Source organism: Acomys minous (assembly GCF_964271855.1).
Source record: "Acomys minous genome assembly, chromosome: 4".
Classification (NCBI taxonomy): domain Eukaryota; kingdom Metazoa; phylum Chordata; class Mammalia; order Rodentia; family Muridae; genus Acomys; species Acomys minous.
This window is the reverse complement of record NC_140486.1, coordinates 41,940,560-41,959,812: the sequence shown is the minus strand read 5'-3', so window position 1 is coordinate 41,959,812 and position 19,253 is coordinate 41,940,560. Positions and strand designations below refer to the sequence as shown.

Below are 19,253 nucleotides of genomic sequence, written 5' to 3'. Positions count from 1 at the left end.
TGGCTCTTTCAAAGCTATTCCCTGACCTCTACATGCATAAACACATGCATCAGACACCCAATAACAATAATAATTAACAACAACAATAACAATAACAGTAACAGCAACAAAATCTAGCCTAGATATAGCCTAGAACTTGAGACACAGAATCTCTGTGATACAGCAACACTGTCTTTGGATCAAAGGTTACTTTGTTTGAATCTAAGAAAGTTTTAAAGCAGATCTCAGAAAATAAACACTACTCTCAAGTAATTTGACTGGAGAAATGAAAATTATTTATACAAATACAGAAATATCAAATTTATATCAAAATAAATTTCACAATCTCTGTTTTCCAAAGGAAAAGATACTTTCTTATCTGAACACCATCTCTTACATGAATGTACCAGAAAATGCCCATGTAATGTAAGACAGTAATAAGATTATTAAGCCTGTTATCCTATATATTTGACAAGGTGTAAGAAGGAAGAAACCTGTTAAACATTGACAAGGAAAATAGATCCAAAATACAAAATATACTTCCAAGGAGAAATAAAGAGCTTTTGTGAGGGATAATGTGCCATATGGTCTTAACGGCAATTTTAATGGACTCCAGAGACAAAAGGAAGCATAAATTAGTCAATAATACATTTTATCTTCAGGTCTTCCTCTGCATTTCAGTCTAACCCTTAATTACTTTCATTTCCAAGACTGTACCTTAATCAGTAATGGAGCTGGATAGAGGGGTGTTTGACTGGTGTGTAGAAACCCCCAGCACCAAAAAAGTTGTCTACAAAATTACACATTATTATTTTTATTATTTTCTCATATTAGTTCCTGTTTTCAGACTCCTTGATATTTGTTTATGTGCCTCAAGAACAATAACTCCCAAGGCCAAGTCTTGGCTAAGAACCTAGTCATCAGTATCTCTTGATCAAAACTCATACACATTATTTACAATGTGTAAATAATGCTCCCTTACCTGTCCGTATATAGATTTAATTGTTTTTGGTTTTTTTTAATGTTACATGCGAGCTGCTTCTTCTCATTTTTGAATTTCCAGAAAACAATAATTTCCTCAAATCTGTAGGTTGCAAGTTCGAGTGTTTGAGAAAAGAATGTAAAATGTAAGTTCTGTGAATATGCCTATCAATACGAACTTACCAGTGCCTAGTTATTACTTTGAAAGGGATAACAGAATATTTTATTGCATTCAATTAGTAAGTTATATCTCTGTACATGCACATGTAATTCATTATATAGTTGTGCAGAAACAGGAAGAAGAACACTCCAATCCGTTACATACATGCTAGCTAGCTAGCATACAAGCACTCGTACATGCTTGTGTGTAAGTAAATGTGTACTTAAGTTATCAAGTAATATATTATTTAATAACTTAACTTATTAAAGTAAATTAATTTAGTAATTTTAATGAAAGACACATGTAGATTTTTAAAGGTATTTTAAAGGCAACAGAAAACATCAGTCTTACTTAACGGAGACTATTGTAAACAGTCAGGGAACTCTTTCCTATGCAGATAATATCTGAACTTATATTTCTTTAGTTTTCTTTTTTGAGATTATAATATAGTTAAGTCGCTTTCTCCTTCCCCTTCCTCCCTCAAAGGCCTCTCATATGCCATTCTTTGCTCTTTTTCAAATTCGTGGCATCTTTTTTTTTCATTAATTGCTATTGCATGCATATATATATATATATATATACATACATGTCTGCCATTCTTAAATACAAGCTGCTCCATCTGTATAATGCTACTTGTATTTTTATGTCTATTGGGCTAACCAGTTTCTACTGCATAACTAATTGGCGTGCTTTTCCCTGGGGAAGACTGCTTCTCCTGCTCTGTGCATTCCTTAGTTGCCTGTAGCTCTTTGTGTAGAGTAGAGGCCTTGTGGTGCTTCTCCCATCCACTTTGGCATAGCCTTACTGTCCTTGGGGAGCTCAGGGTTAGGTTATCATCTTAGTGAGACTTACTACATTGTTTATAAAATACAAAAAGCAGAAGGAGCTATTAAAGTTTCCAGTCAAGAGGTATTTCTTATAGAACAATAAAAAGAAAAGAGCTAAACTGAAGAGTGTGTAGTGTTTTTGAAAAAGAAAACAGACAACTGTGGCTGTCATATATGTCTAATGGCTAAAACTGATATATAAAACATTCATTCAATTAAGAAATATTAAGTAACAACCGTCATGTCCACAATGCCTCAAATCAAAGAGCTGAAAGAAAACAGTGATTTTCTCAAATCTGTAGGATGCAAGTTTAAGTGTTTGAGAAAAGAATGTTAAATACTATCTACCTCAAACGTCTAGCATTTATGTGTCTATAGCCATCCAGGCTGGGCTCTTATTTTATCTAGTAAGTTCTGTGACCTCAAAATCCCTTACATCAACTTTTTTCATTTCCTCATAGTTATGGTGCCAAACCCTATTAATATTACACACAAGTTATTCATACTGTATCCCAAGTTACAGTTATTAGCTTTGTAGCCCTAAGGCTCTGTTACAGACAAGTCCAAAGTATATACATTGCAAGGTAAGGATTCAATTGCAATTATCATTGTGTGGTGCACAGGAAAAACTTACGGTACGCTTTTTATAGTATACTTCATTATGCCTAAGCATCATTTTTGCTTATTGCTCTTGACTAGAAAGAGCCTAAAATGAGTTCCACCAGTGTCTAGTGTCTATTCTCTAGAGAAATCAATTGCATAATAGGGGTGGAGAATGTGGCCGAGTGACAAATGTATAGGTACTTGGATTCGCACATATAGGTCCGCATATAAAAACAGGCCAGAGAACATCACCCACCGTGTTGAACTCCATTAACATTTTCATTTTCTCAGACCTCAAAGACCTCACTGACATGAAGCCAGCAGGTGCCTTTCTGCTTTTGGTCAGCCTGGCCTATTTACTCCTCTATGCAGGTGAGTGCAAAACCATTCGGTGGACTTTCGGACCGGGGCTGGCTGATGCCATCAGGTGGATTATGATGTCGTTTGCTATGATGACCACAATGGGGAACAACGGCCTGAGCCTTTTCCTTTGGGTAGAATTTTAGCATACAAAGGAGCTATTTTAATTCTTATTACAGTACTCTGCTTAAAGTGCTCTTATTCATTTCCATAACGTTTCATGCTGTATAGGACTAGCAGGCTGGTTTGAGATCCCACTGTCTAAATGAGGAATTGTAGACCGTTAGTGTTGTTGTCTGTGGGTCACCACAAGAGGCACAAGGTTAAAATTATGCCTCAATGATTAGCGAAACATTGTTGTATAAGTAAGAAATTCTCCGAAAGCGCCTTCTTAAAGAACTCTTATTTAATGGGCTTTAGCTGTCAGAATTCTTTAGAGATGTGCTGTGAATATCTGAGTCACTCTTTTATACCTCCTAAGTATACAAAGTAAGGAGATAATTAAGGGAAGAGAAAGAGAAAAGGGGGGAGAGAGAGGGAGACACAGAACCCCGTGATGGTGTAAGAGTAGAAAGAGCCCAGGACCCGCATTTGAAGACTTGCTTCCAGCGTTCATTCTTCTGTCACCCTTTCTCTTATTGAATAAGTCACCTGGAGGCTCTAGTTGCTATTTGAAATAATGTTAATTATGCAACAGAAAGTCATGTGTACTGATGCTTCCTTCAACAACAACAGAAGTGCTGCCTGAATTCTAGATTCTATCAAGTCTAGATTGTATTCCCTACTCTGCCATTTATTACATATGAGTATTAATACTTAGCCAAACAGTTGTCTGATGCTCAGTTTCTTTAGCTCGTTAGTTTGTTGATTCGGTTTTTTAAAATTGTTTTTGTGTTTTTGTTTTTTGTTTGCTTGTTTGTTTGCTTGGGACCTTTTTGTTGCTTTGGTTTTGGTTTATTTTGGCATGTTTTCTTGAGGCAGGATCCAACTATGCAGGCCTCGCTGGCCCAGCAATTGCTAGGTAGACCAAGATTTTTTTTGGATTTTCAGTGACCCTCCTGCTTTCATGCCTGTGTGCTGGAATTATAAGCATGTGCAATCATGATCAGCCTTCCATGACTTCAAAAAGAGGGTTGTTGCATGAGTTGATGTATGTGAGATTTAAGACAATGCTTAAATGTATAATTCCTACAGTTGAAAGGGTTGTGCTTAATGAAAATGTGACAAATCACATTGATTCATGCTACAGTTGCTTAAATTTTATTTTGCATTTGTCACCAAAAGCTTTTAATTCAAAGATTTTTGGTTCCCTTCTAGTAAGTCTAAACCCATTCAACAAAGAGCTGCTCTAGACTTTGCCCTCAAAGACTTCTTAGGAGATAACGCATAAACTGGAAAACATGACTACACAAAGGGCAAACAACAAGAGCAATGCTGTCCTGGTGGTCAGCAATGCAGCCTGTCTCTCAGCTCCTGGGTGGCTAACAAGCTGTGTGTCACAAAGCAAAACAGATGCCATAGAAGACCATCATGGTTAGCTGCAACTGGAAACACTGCCATTCTGACTACGTGATTTATCACTATCTGCTCTTTCTCTGCAGATGCTGTGAGCCAAGGAGGGATTAAGGTATGAGCTCTTCCCTCTTTCTCTAGCTGTTTCTATCCCAGCAAACCTCAGCACAACGAATGGTGCTCTTAGCAAAGGAAGCAGCTCTTCCATGGATGCCTTCTGAGCTCCCACTGCTAGCTTGGTGAGAAGGTTGAAGAATAGAAGGACACGTTTCCCACACCAAATTTAATCATTACTGCGTATGTGCTTTTTTAAACAGTAAGGGAAAAATCTTGAATGTTACTTTTTGTTTTCTTCAGACACATAGACCTTGAAGTTCCTCAGAAGGTAACATGCCCAGTCAAGCCTCTGTAATGGTACAGTTTCTGTGAATGTAGGGTAAATAGCATTTATTTTTCAAGTTAAGATAATGTTTTTGAGACAAAGTCTCACTACGGACATATTACTAACTACCATGGAACTCTCTATGTAGACCAGGCTGGCTTCAAAGTCAGAGATTCACTTGCCTCTAGACGTGTGCTACCAAACATGACAATTTAAGACAATTTTGAGAGCCAGAACAAGGCCTATTATACTGATGATAAGGACACCATCACAATAGGATCTATCTCAGTCAACCCAGTAGGAGAAGTCCTTGTGCATCTAAGTACTTTGCACCCATGCTTCTGTGGCTGCTACCCTCTTGTCCTAGGAGATAATTACTCCTGCTGTATACACCACCAAGCATTTGACACCTAGATCATTAATTCAATAATTCCATTACTGTTTACTGGTCGTTTAGCTGGTTAGATTGAAGAATTAATGAAAGATGCGGTAATATATAAGAAAACAACTGCTTGTATGATGCAGTAAGAATTTTAGTTTCTAAGAATTATCCTGCTTTTTAAAAAAAAAACTTTAAAATATCTCTTTAATCTATACGTCTTACCTAAAAGTAGATTAAGAATGCAGGTGATAGGGATCTATATTGACTTTTTTTCTACTTTTATAGGGAAAACTTTTCTTTTGGGAAATAGGGATGTGGGTACAGATAGCGCAGAGAAATGGGCACACCATTCGGTTCAGCTGCTAATCTTAGTACACGCATCATAGCAGGTGTTAGTACACGCATCATTGCATTGACATTTCAAATTGGCTCATCTATCATCATATTTCAAATCTCACAGATCCCTGCTTCATAAATTTGAGGATGTCCTGGGGTTATGTGACAACCTGTTTCAAAAATAAAAATCTTACAGATTGGCCCAAAGTATCATTTTTTCAGGGTATAACTTAAGTTCACATTTGGTTATTTTTTAAGGCAAGAGCTAGGATTTGGGGGGGGGGATTTTTACAAGATTCTTTTTTGGAGTATTGGCCATGCTGTATTTGAACCCTATGGTACTTGCACAGGCATTTAATAAATACTCACTGAGTAATTGACAAAGGAATACAATTTATTTTTTTATGGTCAAAAACAAAATAAGTTTTTAAAAATCTCTGAAAAATGGAGATCATTTTTTAAAGTGATGTCATGGTAAAGTAAAGTGGGCATCTTAGCTCAGTAGGTGTAAAAGGTGTGCAGTAGCATATCAGTGAAGTGATCTGTGTCACACTTGTAGTGGAATATTATGCAATAAAATCATACTGCTACGAGAATGTGCAGAGATGCATGTAAAAAAGAAACATGCATCAGATGGCAGTTAACAAACTCACTGTCCTACAAAAGTAGAAAAAAAGCATATTTGTAAAAGGTCTTACCATCACCTGTCAGTGAAAATGTTGATACAGACATATAAAACACAGGCAAGATGTGTGTTTGTAATTCTCAAAATACATAATTTTTATTTTCAAAAAAAGAAACATGTAGTTCATGTGTATTTCAAAATATTGTGTACATGGAAGTGCTGCGATTTCAGGGGTTTATTCTTTCCTTTTCAGTGTAATTTTATTTTCAAAATAAAATGAAAATGTTCTTGAATGAATTTTGAGGCCCATAAGACTATTTTTCTGTTCCATAAGAAATGAACCAAAAACACTTTATTTAATTTTCAGGCTTTTTGCAACAACTATGAGAAGACACTGGCTACAAATGGAAAATCATGCCCCCAAATCCACAAACCAGTGTGTGGCACTGATGGGAAAACTTACCAAAACCGATGTGAATTCTGCCAAATTGCCATGTAAGCAAAACTGATGAGCTAATAGCACGACACTCTTGGCCGGGCCCAGTAGAGTAGGAGGAGTCCATGAATTATTCATTAATAATTTACTAGTCTATTAAAGTTGATTTTATATGAAATAAATTAATACTATTACCTCCCAATCTGAAACCTAGGAAACCAATCTTTGACACTTTACCCAGTCTAGAATGAATTCATTTCAATTGCAGTTCATCTCTGAACATCATCTCTTTTCTTTCAGGGAAAGTTTTGGAAAACTTGGTTTCAGACATAAAGGGAAATGCTGAATCCCCCTGCATCACAACACTGGGTGCGCCTTTGGTTTGGTTTTTACAGGAAGATGTATACACCCTATTACCCAGTATCCTTCGCAACATGCCTCCCACCAGTTATGCACAAAACAAAATTTCAATAAAGGTATTTTAGTAACACTTCTACACCAATGCTTTGCTTCGGATAATGAAAGCACCTCTGATTAATTTAGTTAGACAACCTGTAACACTTGTCAACATGAAATGAGAAACTGGAAAACTAAGCAGAATATTATCACACTTACCAGACCCAGTCAGTACTCAATTCTTCACCAGCTATGCAGAGGATCTGAAGGAAATAAAATTGGACCCTGTGAAGCAAATATATGCATCTATCACAGTGATGTGTTGGAATAGCGGGTTTTTCCCTAAGGGGAGTGTTGAATTCAATGATGTTTCAACTTATGTATTGTGGTCAGGAAGCAATAAAAGACAGATAAAATAATGGCCACTTCTGAATACATTTTGGAACTGTTGACTCTTCCACATTACTTGTGGCTTTATCAGTGTGACACAATGTACCACATGAAACATAATTTCTACATGTGAAAAGGCTTGAAAGAATACATTCACTCAAGTGCTGTGGATTTTCGAAAATACAGAAATTGACAAGCTAAACTCCTTCAGCCATTGTCAACACAGATACATACCAACATTAAAGCAAGCTTTGATATGTTCTTGCTTAAGAATTCTGATGGCTTCATCTACCGCTTCTGGAAATAATTATGCAATGCATGTAAACAAGATCTCTACTTTGAATAAACGTATACCTTAGTAGATAGAGTAGATAGACAATATTATGTTTTAGTGTGTTTTCTGTTATTAAAAAGTTTAAAGAGGAAGAAATAAAGGCACATGTTAGAGAAAACTGGAGACAAAGATTGCTTGAAACTGATTATTCTGAATGAATCTTGAAGAATGGAGAGATTGAAATAAAAATATAAAGAAAATAAAAATATAAAACACACACAGGCAAGTAAAATGTTAAGAGTGGCAAGATCACATGGGTGAGAATAGCTCCGCAAAATCTCAAGCCTTGCCCTATAACAGGGACCTATTGGTTTGTAATAAGAAAACCAATGATAGAAATCATGCCATTTTAGTAGATCTGTGATACAAAAGAAATTTGCTAAGTTAGGAATGAAGGGAACTTTCAAGTAGAGAAAGAGGGATTTTTTTGAAGTCTGAAATTAAATGTATTAATAAGATGTGAACTTGGATGGAGTACATCACTCTGTGTTACACAATAAGCACATTGTTTTTGAATAAGTTCTCACTACACAGCAAACAAGTCAAAAGTGGCTTAGAGGTGTTTCTTTAGTCAACATATAAATATATACAGTGTAGTGTATGTGCGCATGTGTGAACAAATGTTCATTTTCTTTTTTTAATTTTTTATTGATTTATTCTTGTTACGTCTCAATGGTTATCCCATCCCTTGTATCCTCCCATTCTTCTCTCTCTCCCATTTTCCCCTTATTCCCTTCCACTATGACTGTTCCTAAGGGGGATTTCCTCCCCCTGTATATGCTCATAGGGTATCAAGTCTCTTCTTGGTAACCTGCTGTCCTTCTTCTGTGTGCCACCAGATCTCCCCCTCCAGGGGACATGGTCAAATATGAAGCACCAGAGTTCGTGTGAAAGTCATACCCCACTCTCCACTCAACTGTGGATAATGTTCTGCCCATTGGCTAGATCTGGGTAGGGGTTTAAAGTTTACCGCCTGTATTGTCCTTGGCTGGTGCCTTTGTTTGAGAGGGACCCCGGGACAGAGGGGAGGACATCCTATTGGGACTCTAGAGGAGAGAAGCATGGGAGAATGGCAAAGTAGAAGGATCCACAGGGTCCTAGAAACCTACAAATGTTCATTTTTCTTACTGTCAGTTAGATGCCAATATTTAAGACTTTTTAAATCTTCAGATTTCTAGAAACTGTAGAAATGAGAAAATATGTTATGTAACGCTCATACTCTTTTATATCCAATAACTGATTGACTTAGATCCCTGTTACTTACCAAAACCACCGGGTCAGCCTCAATACAGAAAGAGAGAGAGAAAGAGAGAGAGAGAGAGAGAGAGAGAGAGAGAGAGAGAGAGAGAGAGAGGGAGAGAGAGAGGTAAGGGACAGAGGAGATGCTGGCCAACTTTGGATCTGTGGCTCATAAGCAACAGCCCAGGTTTCTGAGAAGGACAAGGGCGGGGAGGGAGGGACGGTGTGGTTCTGGCATACAGTCAGCTGGAGGCCAGAGCTCTGAACAGTGGCAAGCATGCCTGCATCCTGGTGTGAAGAAACTAGCTCCCAGGGGCTTACCAAGTACAAAAGTTTATCATTTTACAGCAGTTGAAATACTGACATCAATATTAAAATAAAAACAAGTTTTACATAACAATCAAAAATACAAAAGACTGAAGGAAGAGACCCTGTATGAAAAAAAACTGGGGCAATTCAGCAAATTGAGACTGTATGCCAGTGGAGGAAATGGAAAACGGTGCCTGTTCTTCCTTCCTAGGCAACTAGTAACTGTATGGAGCGACTTAGATCTGCAAAAGGTTGTAAACAAGTTCTTGCCAAGTCAGTCTCTTCCTCATCTTGGAGCCACAGGGACGCTGCTTATGAGGGGACAAACATCTTGGCTTGTGCTTCCACCCCTTTCTCATATGCCACTCAGTTTTGGCAGGAAATTGTGCTTGAGCTGGGTCTTGAATATTTGGTTCATGTAGATGTTCTTTGTGTTCCTAATAAGATGTTTGATCATGATTTCTGGCCTCCAGTCCTTGTCTTCCTCCATGATGGATGGGCATTCTGTGCCAGAAGGATACGCATATGGATGGAACAGTGGTGGGTCAAACTTACATTCCGGTGGCGAGGACAGACAGTCACCTTTGAAAAGCATCCGTAGCTTGAACAAGCCTCCTTCCCACGGAATCTCCTTTTTTCCAGGGATAGAGCCCTCTCAACTCATCAGGTTCACCATGCCATCGGAGTTCTCTGTTGGGAAAGCCGCAAAGGCAGAAGGGTGTTCCTTTCTCCAAGCCTCCCTTTCCTGTGCGCAAGTTGCAATCCCTGACACACTGAAAGTCCCTGGGCAGCTGTGGCCAGGACTATCATGGAGGCAGAGGCACTGCATGTCTCTGGGCTCCCTCTGTGTCCTGTCAGCCTCATTCTCCTTCCTAGTTTCAAACTAAAGGATAAGATCACTGCATCAGTGCATAACAGCTTCTTCCCAGAGTCAATACTAGCCACTTTATCATGGACACTAAGCAGTAACACTCCGTTCTGAAACCACAAACACAGCATGGCATCCTAACCACCTGTACAAAACCCTACAGAAGATATATTTGAGTGCAGCTCGTTATATCTTTGGATTCCACATTCTCTCTTTCAAATATTGTCTTGATTTGTCTCTTAAGAGCTTGAAAATCTTTCTTCCTTTTTTTCCTTTTATTTGTTCCTTACTTACTTCCTTCATCTTTCTGTTCCATCCTTCTTATCTTTCCCTTAATTAAAAAATTGATTAGCCATCATTCTTAATCCATATGAGTATCCTGAGATAGTTTTAAACATATATATTATGTGTACTTGGAGAGGCCAAGAAATCTGGGGACACTGCTTGACAAAGTTCCAGTGCCTGACAACTAAGCACCTCTGCCATACACCCCGAGGGCACTGCTTGACAAAGTCTCTCTTCCCCGTCTCTTTAATGTTTCATACTTCTGGTTCAGGATGTGAGCCCTTCTCTTGCAGCTTTGGCCACCATGCTTGCTCCTTGCTGTCATGTTCCTCCTCCATCATGGACTCCAACGGTCTGCAACCCTGAGCCCAAATGAGCTCTTGGTTGTTGTATTTTGTCACAGCAACAGAAAAGTAATTAATACACCTTTGCCTTCCCTCCTATGATGTGTCCTGAGCCTTGTCAGAGGCAGTAGATAATACGAATGTGTTGCTGGTGCGGAGGGCAAAATTAATGCCATATCCTATATGTAATTTATATTCTCCACTTTATACCATGTTCTGTATGAGAACTTGTCCCCAGGTGACTTCACTTCATCCCGCGTTCTGAAAATAACCACGTACTGCTGTAAACTTGACCTGCCAACAGCCTTCAGAAACTCCACGGGAGCAATTAGACACAATTAAATTCCATTGCCATGGGCCATTACAGCTACCTGACCCTACCAGAAAAAACTGCCTTTCTCCCTGAAAACTAGCCAAGGCAGAAAATCACACATTCCAAATACACCCTTATTCTCACCCAATATGCCTTAGCCAGTCAGTTTATAGACCAATTATAGTACTGTTTATGAAATCTGCCTTTGCTAGAGTATAAAAACATTATGGATTTGCAGTTCAGGGTTGCCTGACTCCTGTGGGCAGGTGGACCCCAGCGCGCTGGAACATTAAACCTCTTGCTTTTGCATCCACCCAGTCTCTATCTCTCCCATTTGTTGCTTCCTGGTACAAACTCTCTCGATCAGAGTCTTACACTGGGACGCAGGCCTAGGACCCCTGGGGACAGGGATGAGCTGGTGCCGAGTCTGAAATATGTCTTGCCTTTATACCTCCCTCTCAGTGTCCCATTGGCTTCCAAGCTGCGAGCGGCAGGTGTTATTCTTCCTCCTTGGTTCCCATCCTGACATCAACAGACTGTGGGCAGTCAGTCTCTGGGCATGCTCGGGCATGTCCAGGTAGGTCTCAGGGCCAACTCGACATGATGGCCCTGTTCTGCGCATGTGTGTTGCCAGGCGGGCCTTGTTCCTGCTCAAGGAAGGTCTCTCATTCCTCCTACAGAAATGTACCATTTAAAGTCATGTATTGAGTTTCTTATTCTCAGCAGTTTGATGAATCATGAAGCTCTGTTATTGCTGTCCACTGCAAATTTGAGAGCAACACACATCTAGGGGTATCAACTTTACTATCACATTTTGCCTAACAGTTAGGTGCTGTAGCACGCACAGTCCAGCACTGGAGAAAACCATTAAAGTGTTTTTCCTATTCTGACAGTGGCCATAGCATCTTTCAGTACTATGGAAGCTAGCCAGCAGGAAGGAAGTTTCCCAGACATCTTTGCATTCGGAAGCCAAAGTGTGCGATGTTCTCAGAAACAGAGCCTTGCCGTGTAGTGATGGTGGATAAGCAGGATCAATGGCAGTACTCTGTATTATTTTGGAGACCTAGGGGTCTCTTTGACTAATGACCCATAAAGAAGTATACCATTCCTTGAATTGAGATTTCAATTTAATATCCTATATCTTCCGGGAGTACCATTATCCATCCTTTAAGGGTAATTCCTTTTTAACCCTTCTTTGAAATATGTTTTGAAATTATCTTACTAACTAATATGTTTTCATAAGAGCTTTTCATGCATCCATAATGTTGATTAACCCACCCATTACCCCTTTCCATTACCCATTCTCCAATCAATGTTCCCACTTAATCCTTAAACACCGATATGCCCCTTCTTTTTCATGTCACATGCATTCTACTTTCCCCAATTATATTTTTAACTGGGTTGTGAGAGAGAAGTGTTCATAAATATTTTCTTTGGTTTAGCCCTTCTTTTAACCTTTCATTCCCCCACACTTTCATGGTCCTCCCAGCTTGAGAAATTCTACCCTCAGTATTTTACCTCTTCAGTTTACCTCTATCTATACCTCAGTTTACCTATAATACTTTATGCCTCTTACTTAATGTGACTCTCCAAAGGCTTCATTCTCTGCTACAAATTAAAAACACAAAATGGCTAGGATGCCCGAGGGCGGGATCCCAGAGAGATAGAGAGGGGGGAGGGGGAGGGTGGAATCCAGCATTTGTCTTCCAAGGCCTGAGTTACAGCAACGAAAATTTTCAAGTTCCATCATTTACTTCCAAGTTTTAGTATTTCATTTTTCTTTACAGCCGAGTAACATTCTAATGACCATATGTACCACATTTTTCTTATTCATTCAGTTATACTTTGCGATTGTTTCCATTTTCTAGCTGTTGTAAATAGAGTGGCAATGAACATGGATTGTAACTCTGTGCAAATGTCTCTGTAGTAGAATATAAAATCACTTGGGCTATGTTCAAGACTGGTATAGCTTAGTCTCAGTTCCTCTGGTCCATTTATTCATAAAGAGTGAAGCAGGTTACTACAAAACATTATCACCCCACTGTGTCAAATAATATTTTTAAAAACTGTTTTGAGAAACATCAGTGCATGTATAATAGTGGTCAATTTGAAACTTCAAATTTGAAAAGACTTTTGATTCATTGAGTGCTTTCTATATGCCAGATGTTATTTTAAGAAATTTAAAGATCTTAATTCTTAGGTTCTCACCACTGTAAAAATACATACATATATACATACATGCATGCATACATGCATGCATACATACATACATACATACATATTTGCATGCATACATGCATATATACATACTTGTATGCATGCACAAATACATACATACATACATACATACATACATACATACATACATACATACTAAGATAAGTCAAATTAACAAAAGAAATGAGCTTGTTTCTCTGTTTTGGCTCACATAGTTTTGGAGGCTTTAGCTCTTTAGCAACTCTCCATGTTGCTTTGGACCTGGGTCTATAAGAAAATGGTGGTCAGAGGATCAGCACATGGCTGATGAGGAAGCTCATTTACCTGTGGCCAGGAACAAAAGAGAAGATATTTCTACAGTGTGCCAACTTCCCACTTGCCCTCCTGGATCTATGTGTTAAATGTTCCACCACTTCCCAAATGGTACGACAGTCTAGAGACCAAAATTTTAACAGACAGGCTTTACAGAAGCCTCCAGGTGCTACCTATAGCATACACAGAGTGGACCTTCAAACAACTCAATATAATCGCCAGGAATCCCAGATTGCCAAGATTTCCTGTACTGGAGAGGCAGAGGCAGGCAGATCTCTATGTTTGAGGCCAGCTTGGTCTACAGAGCGAGTCCAGGACAGCCACCGCTACACAAAACATCCATTTCTCAAACAAATCAAACAAAGAAACAAATACCATTGAAACAAAAAAGATTTCCTATGCTTTCTCTTCTAAGATTTTTATACTTTTACACTTAAATCTCATTCTTCTTTATTTAAGTTATATGAAATCTTCTGTTTATATTCATTGTTTTTCATATAGGAATCCTATTGTTTCAACAACATTTGTTCAAATGACAGTCTTTGGTCCATTATATTGTTATTAATATTTGTGCAAGTTCAGTTGGCTATATTTCTGTGAGTCTGCTTATAGGTTCTATATTCTGTTTTGTGGCTTTCTTTGTCTATTCCCTTGTCAGTATCACATTATTTTGGTTATATAGCATTAGGGTAAATCTTTAATTTAGATAGTGAAAGTCTCCTGCTTTAAAAAAAAAGTTTTGCCATGGATATTTTGAGAACACAATGGAATCTGTAAACTTGAGTTTTGAAAGTTTTTTAAAATTTATTATAATTTATTCAGATTATATCCTGATTGTTATATCCTCACTTGTATCTTCCCATTCCCATCATCCCTCCCTCTTTCACTCTATTCCCCCCTCTCCTAGACCCCTGACAGAAGGGGACCTCCTCCCCTACCATATGACCACAGCCTATCAGGTCTCATCGAGATAGCTTGCTTCTCCTTCCGCTTTGTGCCCATTGAGCCTCTCCACCAAGGGAAAGTGATCAAATTAGAGGGACCAGAGTTCATGTCAAAAGGCAGTCCCTGCTCTCCCCTCGGCCCCTCCACATGGAGAATGAGCAGTCCATTGGCTAGATCTGAACAGGGGGTCTAGGTTTACTGCATGCATTGTCCTGGGTTGGTGCAACAGTTTGTGTACCCCCCCCCAAGCCCACCCGCTTGGAGTCCAGATACATAGGCCTTGATGGTCTTCTTGTGGGGCTCCTGAACCCTCTGGGTCTTTCCATCCACCTCTTCTTCCATACCACTCTCAGTGCTCCATTCTGAAATGTAGCTCCTAACTTTTAAGAAAGTGTAAGGAGAAAACTTAATTCCTTTAGAATTGTTTGTTTGTTACTTGACTATGAAGGATAAGCTCAACATAGATGCATGCTGCATGCTTGAACGTGCTGGAAAGGGAGACAGACCACACAGAGTCACTAAAACAACTCGTGTTGGAAAAGGGACACTTTGAGTACCAAGGCTTGCTACTCCAGAGTGAGAAGTGACCTCCTGTCACATAGAAAATGTAATGCTTTTCATACTAACAGAACCTGAACTATACTAAAAACTGTACTGAAATATACTAAATTGTATAATTTATACTTAAATATACATTCAAAAACAATATTTTTCTGTTTGTATACATATGTGAATTTGGGAAGTGAACTTGGGAGCAATTATATGGGGACCAGAAAGGGCAGAGTGATGAAGACCTCAAAAATTATTAAATAAAAGCCACCACCATAAATACTGTTTTTATAGCTACCATGTGATCTTGATCCAGTCAATGCCACATCAAACTCAGTGGCTGTCAACAATCACACATTCACCTCCTCACGTGTCTGTGGCCTTTGAGTGCATGACTCATCGGGAAGGAATGTTTCTTTCCATATACAATTGCCATAACAGAGTGTTCAGCTGGTCTCCAGGGTGGCTTCAGTCATATGACCATTATTTTATTTTATGATTGAGCATCTTTCATTTCATCTAATGCTTGCAGGCCTCCTAAGACTCAGACAAGAATCTGTCATTCTCCCATACAGACTGCCTCCTATTCCAAGGAAAGTAACAAAAAAAAAAAAACTCAAGTTCCAGAAAGGGGAGAGAAGATTCGTGTCCTGTAGAAAATTAAAGAGGCATGTAAGGTTGATGCTGATCTTTGCAATGCTATGCTAATATTATGCTCTTTTTCTAAGATAAATCTAATTATGAGTGGAAATCATATGCAATGTTACTGGAATCAAGTTTTAAGTAATAAGCTAGCCCCCCCCCAAAAAAAGGCCTAATGACTGTTTGATTTAATTTCTCATAAATATAAAGATGAAACTAAGGCCAAAATCAGTGTTATTCTGAAAGGGGCAATAAATGGAGGCTAATTAAGGGGTTAGAAACAAACTAAATTTCATTTTGTATCCCTAGAATTTACAGACATTTACGCCAAAAGATCTCCATGCAATAGAAGTCTTAGGTATGTCAATAAATGTCTATTACACCCAACTTACTGCAATACTATTTTAATTATACTCTCTTTTGTGTTTTATTAGTATCTACTCATTTCATATGGGTTCAATTAAAATGAAATCATCAGGGCCATGTGTCCACTTCCCTCCAATGCTGATGTTAGCAGAACAACAATGGCCAACATTTGTGTAACATGGGCGTGTGCCAGATGAATGTGCAACCCCAATAAATAATGATGAAATCCAGTGCAACTTAAGTTCTGTGTGCATTGAAGCTTTGTCTACTGACTGGAGAATAGATGCTCACAGCCGGGAAGTCACTGAAGCAAGATGTCAATCATGCCCTTTCCGATCACAGCACCTGATGCCTTGCATCATATGTGGAATCGTGTAAATTTATTAATCAATAAACCAACTAAAGAGTGGCAAGGGTCTTTAAGTTACCCACTGACTATTTAGTGGATAGCCTTCAGTCTTTCTGGATATTATAAAGTAGCTAATGGTACTGGTTGACTAACTGACAAGCCTTTCTCTAACAGTTTGGGCAAAGGACACTAAATTATAGTTCAAAGACAAGGCTAAATATTCCAATTTTTTTCTGGCTGAACTCAGAAGAGCATCCTGTGTCTGTGTCAGGATAATCTAAGAGATGTAATGGAACACACTTTTTCTCTGTTTTCTGTGCTCAAACTCTAGAACTTTTCCCAAGGTCACAAGAAGTAAGCTTGTCATGTGTTTTTCTCTTCCTGGGGAAGAACACAAATAAAACAAAAAAGAGAAAATTATCAGAGTATTCATAGCTTCTCCACTTTTGGATGTATGGCAAATGGCTTGATATTAAGTCAAGTAATCTTGATATGGACAGCCCACAGCAAAAACCACACTCAGTAAATTATGGGAAACATATTTTGTCCCCCTCTTCCCAAGTCACTTTGGAAATGACCAGGCAAATACTATGAGAGGCACAGTATCAGGCAGCAGGCATGGTTTCCTCTGGCTCTAGCATTGCCCATTTCACAGAGCAGGATCGTGAACACATGCAGGTGAATTCCAAGATATTAAACTGATATAATTCAATCCATGAAGTGAGGACTTGAAATGATGATTATTGGTGGCATGGACTCATGTTGTATATTCCCCCACCTCCAGAATAAATCCTGACTCTAACTCACTTTCTAGATGGAGAAGTAAAGAGAAATTCAGGACATAATAACAATAAAGATGCTACAAAATAACAAATGTATTTTCTCTCCAAACCACAGGTAAATATCTAGAGAAATGCAATCATGGATTCTTATCATACGTTTAGAAATAAGAAAGGGGAGAAAAGGAGGGAGAATAAATAATAAGTCGCATAAGATGGTATAGCTAAAAAAGAGGAGAGACAGCAAGTTCCGCTGGTGTGTGTGTGTGTGTTTGTGTGTGTGTGTGTGTGTGTGTGTGTGTGTGTGTGTGTGTGTGTGTGTTTGGTTTTTTAAATATTTTATTAATTTATTCATATTACATCCCAATTGTTAGCCTATCTGTTGTGTCCTCCCACTCCTCCCTCCCTCCCGTGTTCTCCCTGCTCCCCTCCCCTATGACTGTGACTGTGGGGACCTCCTCCCCCTCATAGGGTATCAAGTCTCCTCTTGGTAGCCTGCTATCCTTCCTCTAAGTGCCACCAGGCCTCCCCATCAAGGGGACGTGGTCAAAAATGGGGCACTAGAGTTCGCATGAAAGTCAGACCCTACTCTCCACTCAACGGTTGAGAATGTCCTGTCCATTGGCTAGATCTGGGTAGGGGTTCAAAGTTTACTGCCTAAATTGTCATTGGCTGGTGCCATAGTTTGAGCAGGACCCCTGGGCCTAGATCCACATGTCATAATGTTCTTGTAGATTTCTAGGACCCTCTGGATCCTTCTATTTCCCCATTCTCCCATGCTTCTCTCACCTTAAGTGCCAAAAGTGGGTCAGAGGTGTGTTTGGTTTTCTGAGACAGGATTTCTGTGTTTCTGTTGTAGTTCTGGCTGTCCTAGACGCACTTTGTAGCCCAGGCTAGCCTCAAACTCACAGAGATCCACCTACCTCTGCCTCCTGAGTTCTGGGATTAAAGGTGTGCGCCACCATGCCTGGCTCACAAGTTCAGTCTTGATTCCTTTGCTATGGCTATTCCCACCCAAGTGTAATGGCTATCAAAGCAACACTACTGGTGTATCTTCTTGCTTGAAGACCTGCAATACACATTCTCTCTTTCTCAACTGTGTTCATGTGGCAATCATTTTCTGAGCCAATTCCTATGTAAAATGTTTATCTTCATTCTAAGTGTGAAGAAGTGTAAAAATGGTGGGGAGACTAACAGTGAAATAATACTCATATTAAAGGTGAAATAAATGCTTCTGTTATCTGAAGCACTGAAGCGAATGCATCACAAAGCCCCTGTAGTGAAACGAAGCACGGCATCCCAAGAACAGCTATTCTGTGCAAGCAGCAATACCCCCAACTAAGGGGTTTTCAGAGGAGAACTATTACTGTAGTGTCCTGACCTACAAGTATTAGATGCTACTTATTAATATGTAGGTTGCTTGAAATGCCAATTACCCTGGGGGTGGAAAATAACATGTAGTAGCCCTAAGTGAGGCAAATGTGTAAACAAAGAGAAAATATATCCATAGCCATTTATTAATTTACTAAAATCTACAGTTTTGACTTCAACAAATAATTTTCTTCATATGAAAACAGCTCCCAGATAATATATAGTAGAGTAAGTAGAGTAAAAGTACCACAGAATGAATCCTTGTGTTGTGTGTGCACAGGCATCCACAATATAGGGCCTGTATTGTAAAATTTGTCACAATGAAGACAAGCGCCTTACCTTTACATCTAAACATACAAACACAGGAATAAACCAATATACATGCATACATACACAGAAGTACCCCTACGCATACACATCACATACATCACAACACACACACACACACACACACACAGACACACACACACACACTGCCTTATGTGTCCATTTACTGATGCTTATATACGTACATGTTTAAGATAGACCACTTGGGATTAATTAACCTGCCAGGGACTTGCCCCCTGGAGGAGACTAATTCTCCCCTTCTTAGCAGCTTGGCTTTAGGCTTTGATTGATTTTCCCTATCCACATTGCCATGCCACGGATCATTATGTAGATCT

The 19,253-nt window shown here is 39.0% G+C and overlaps 1 protein-coding gene and 1 pseudogene across 2 annotated transcripts; one reads left to right on the top strand and one right to left on the bottom strand.

The window, feature by feature from the left end:
- Positions 1-2,861: 2,861 nt before the first annotated feature.
- Positions 2,862-6,952, top strand: LOC311596903 (serine protease inhibitor Kazal-type 12-like; the record flags this gene model as incomplete). The annotated part of the gene is made up of 4 exons (XM_084780826.1): positions 2,862-2,922; positions 4,512-4,537; positions 6,515-6,642; positions 6,884-6,952. The coding sequence occupies 4 exons, from the start codon at positions 2,862-2,864 to the stop codon at positions 6,927-6,929; spliced, it is 261 nt and encodes an 86-aa protein (XP_084636952.1). The 3' UTR covers positions 6,930-6,952.
- Positions 6,953-9,421: 2,469 nt separating this feature from the next.
- LOC311596248 (SUMO-conjugating enzyme UBC9-like) lies at positions 9,422-10,080 on the bottom strand (annotated as a pseudogene). The gene has a single exon. The product of its transcript is annotated as an SUMO-conjugating enzyme UBC9-like (transcript).
- Positions 10,081-19,253: the final 9,173 nt, after the last annotated feature.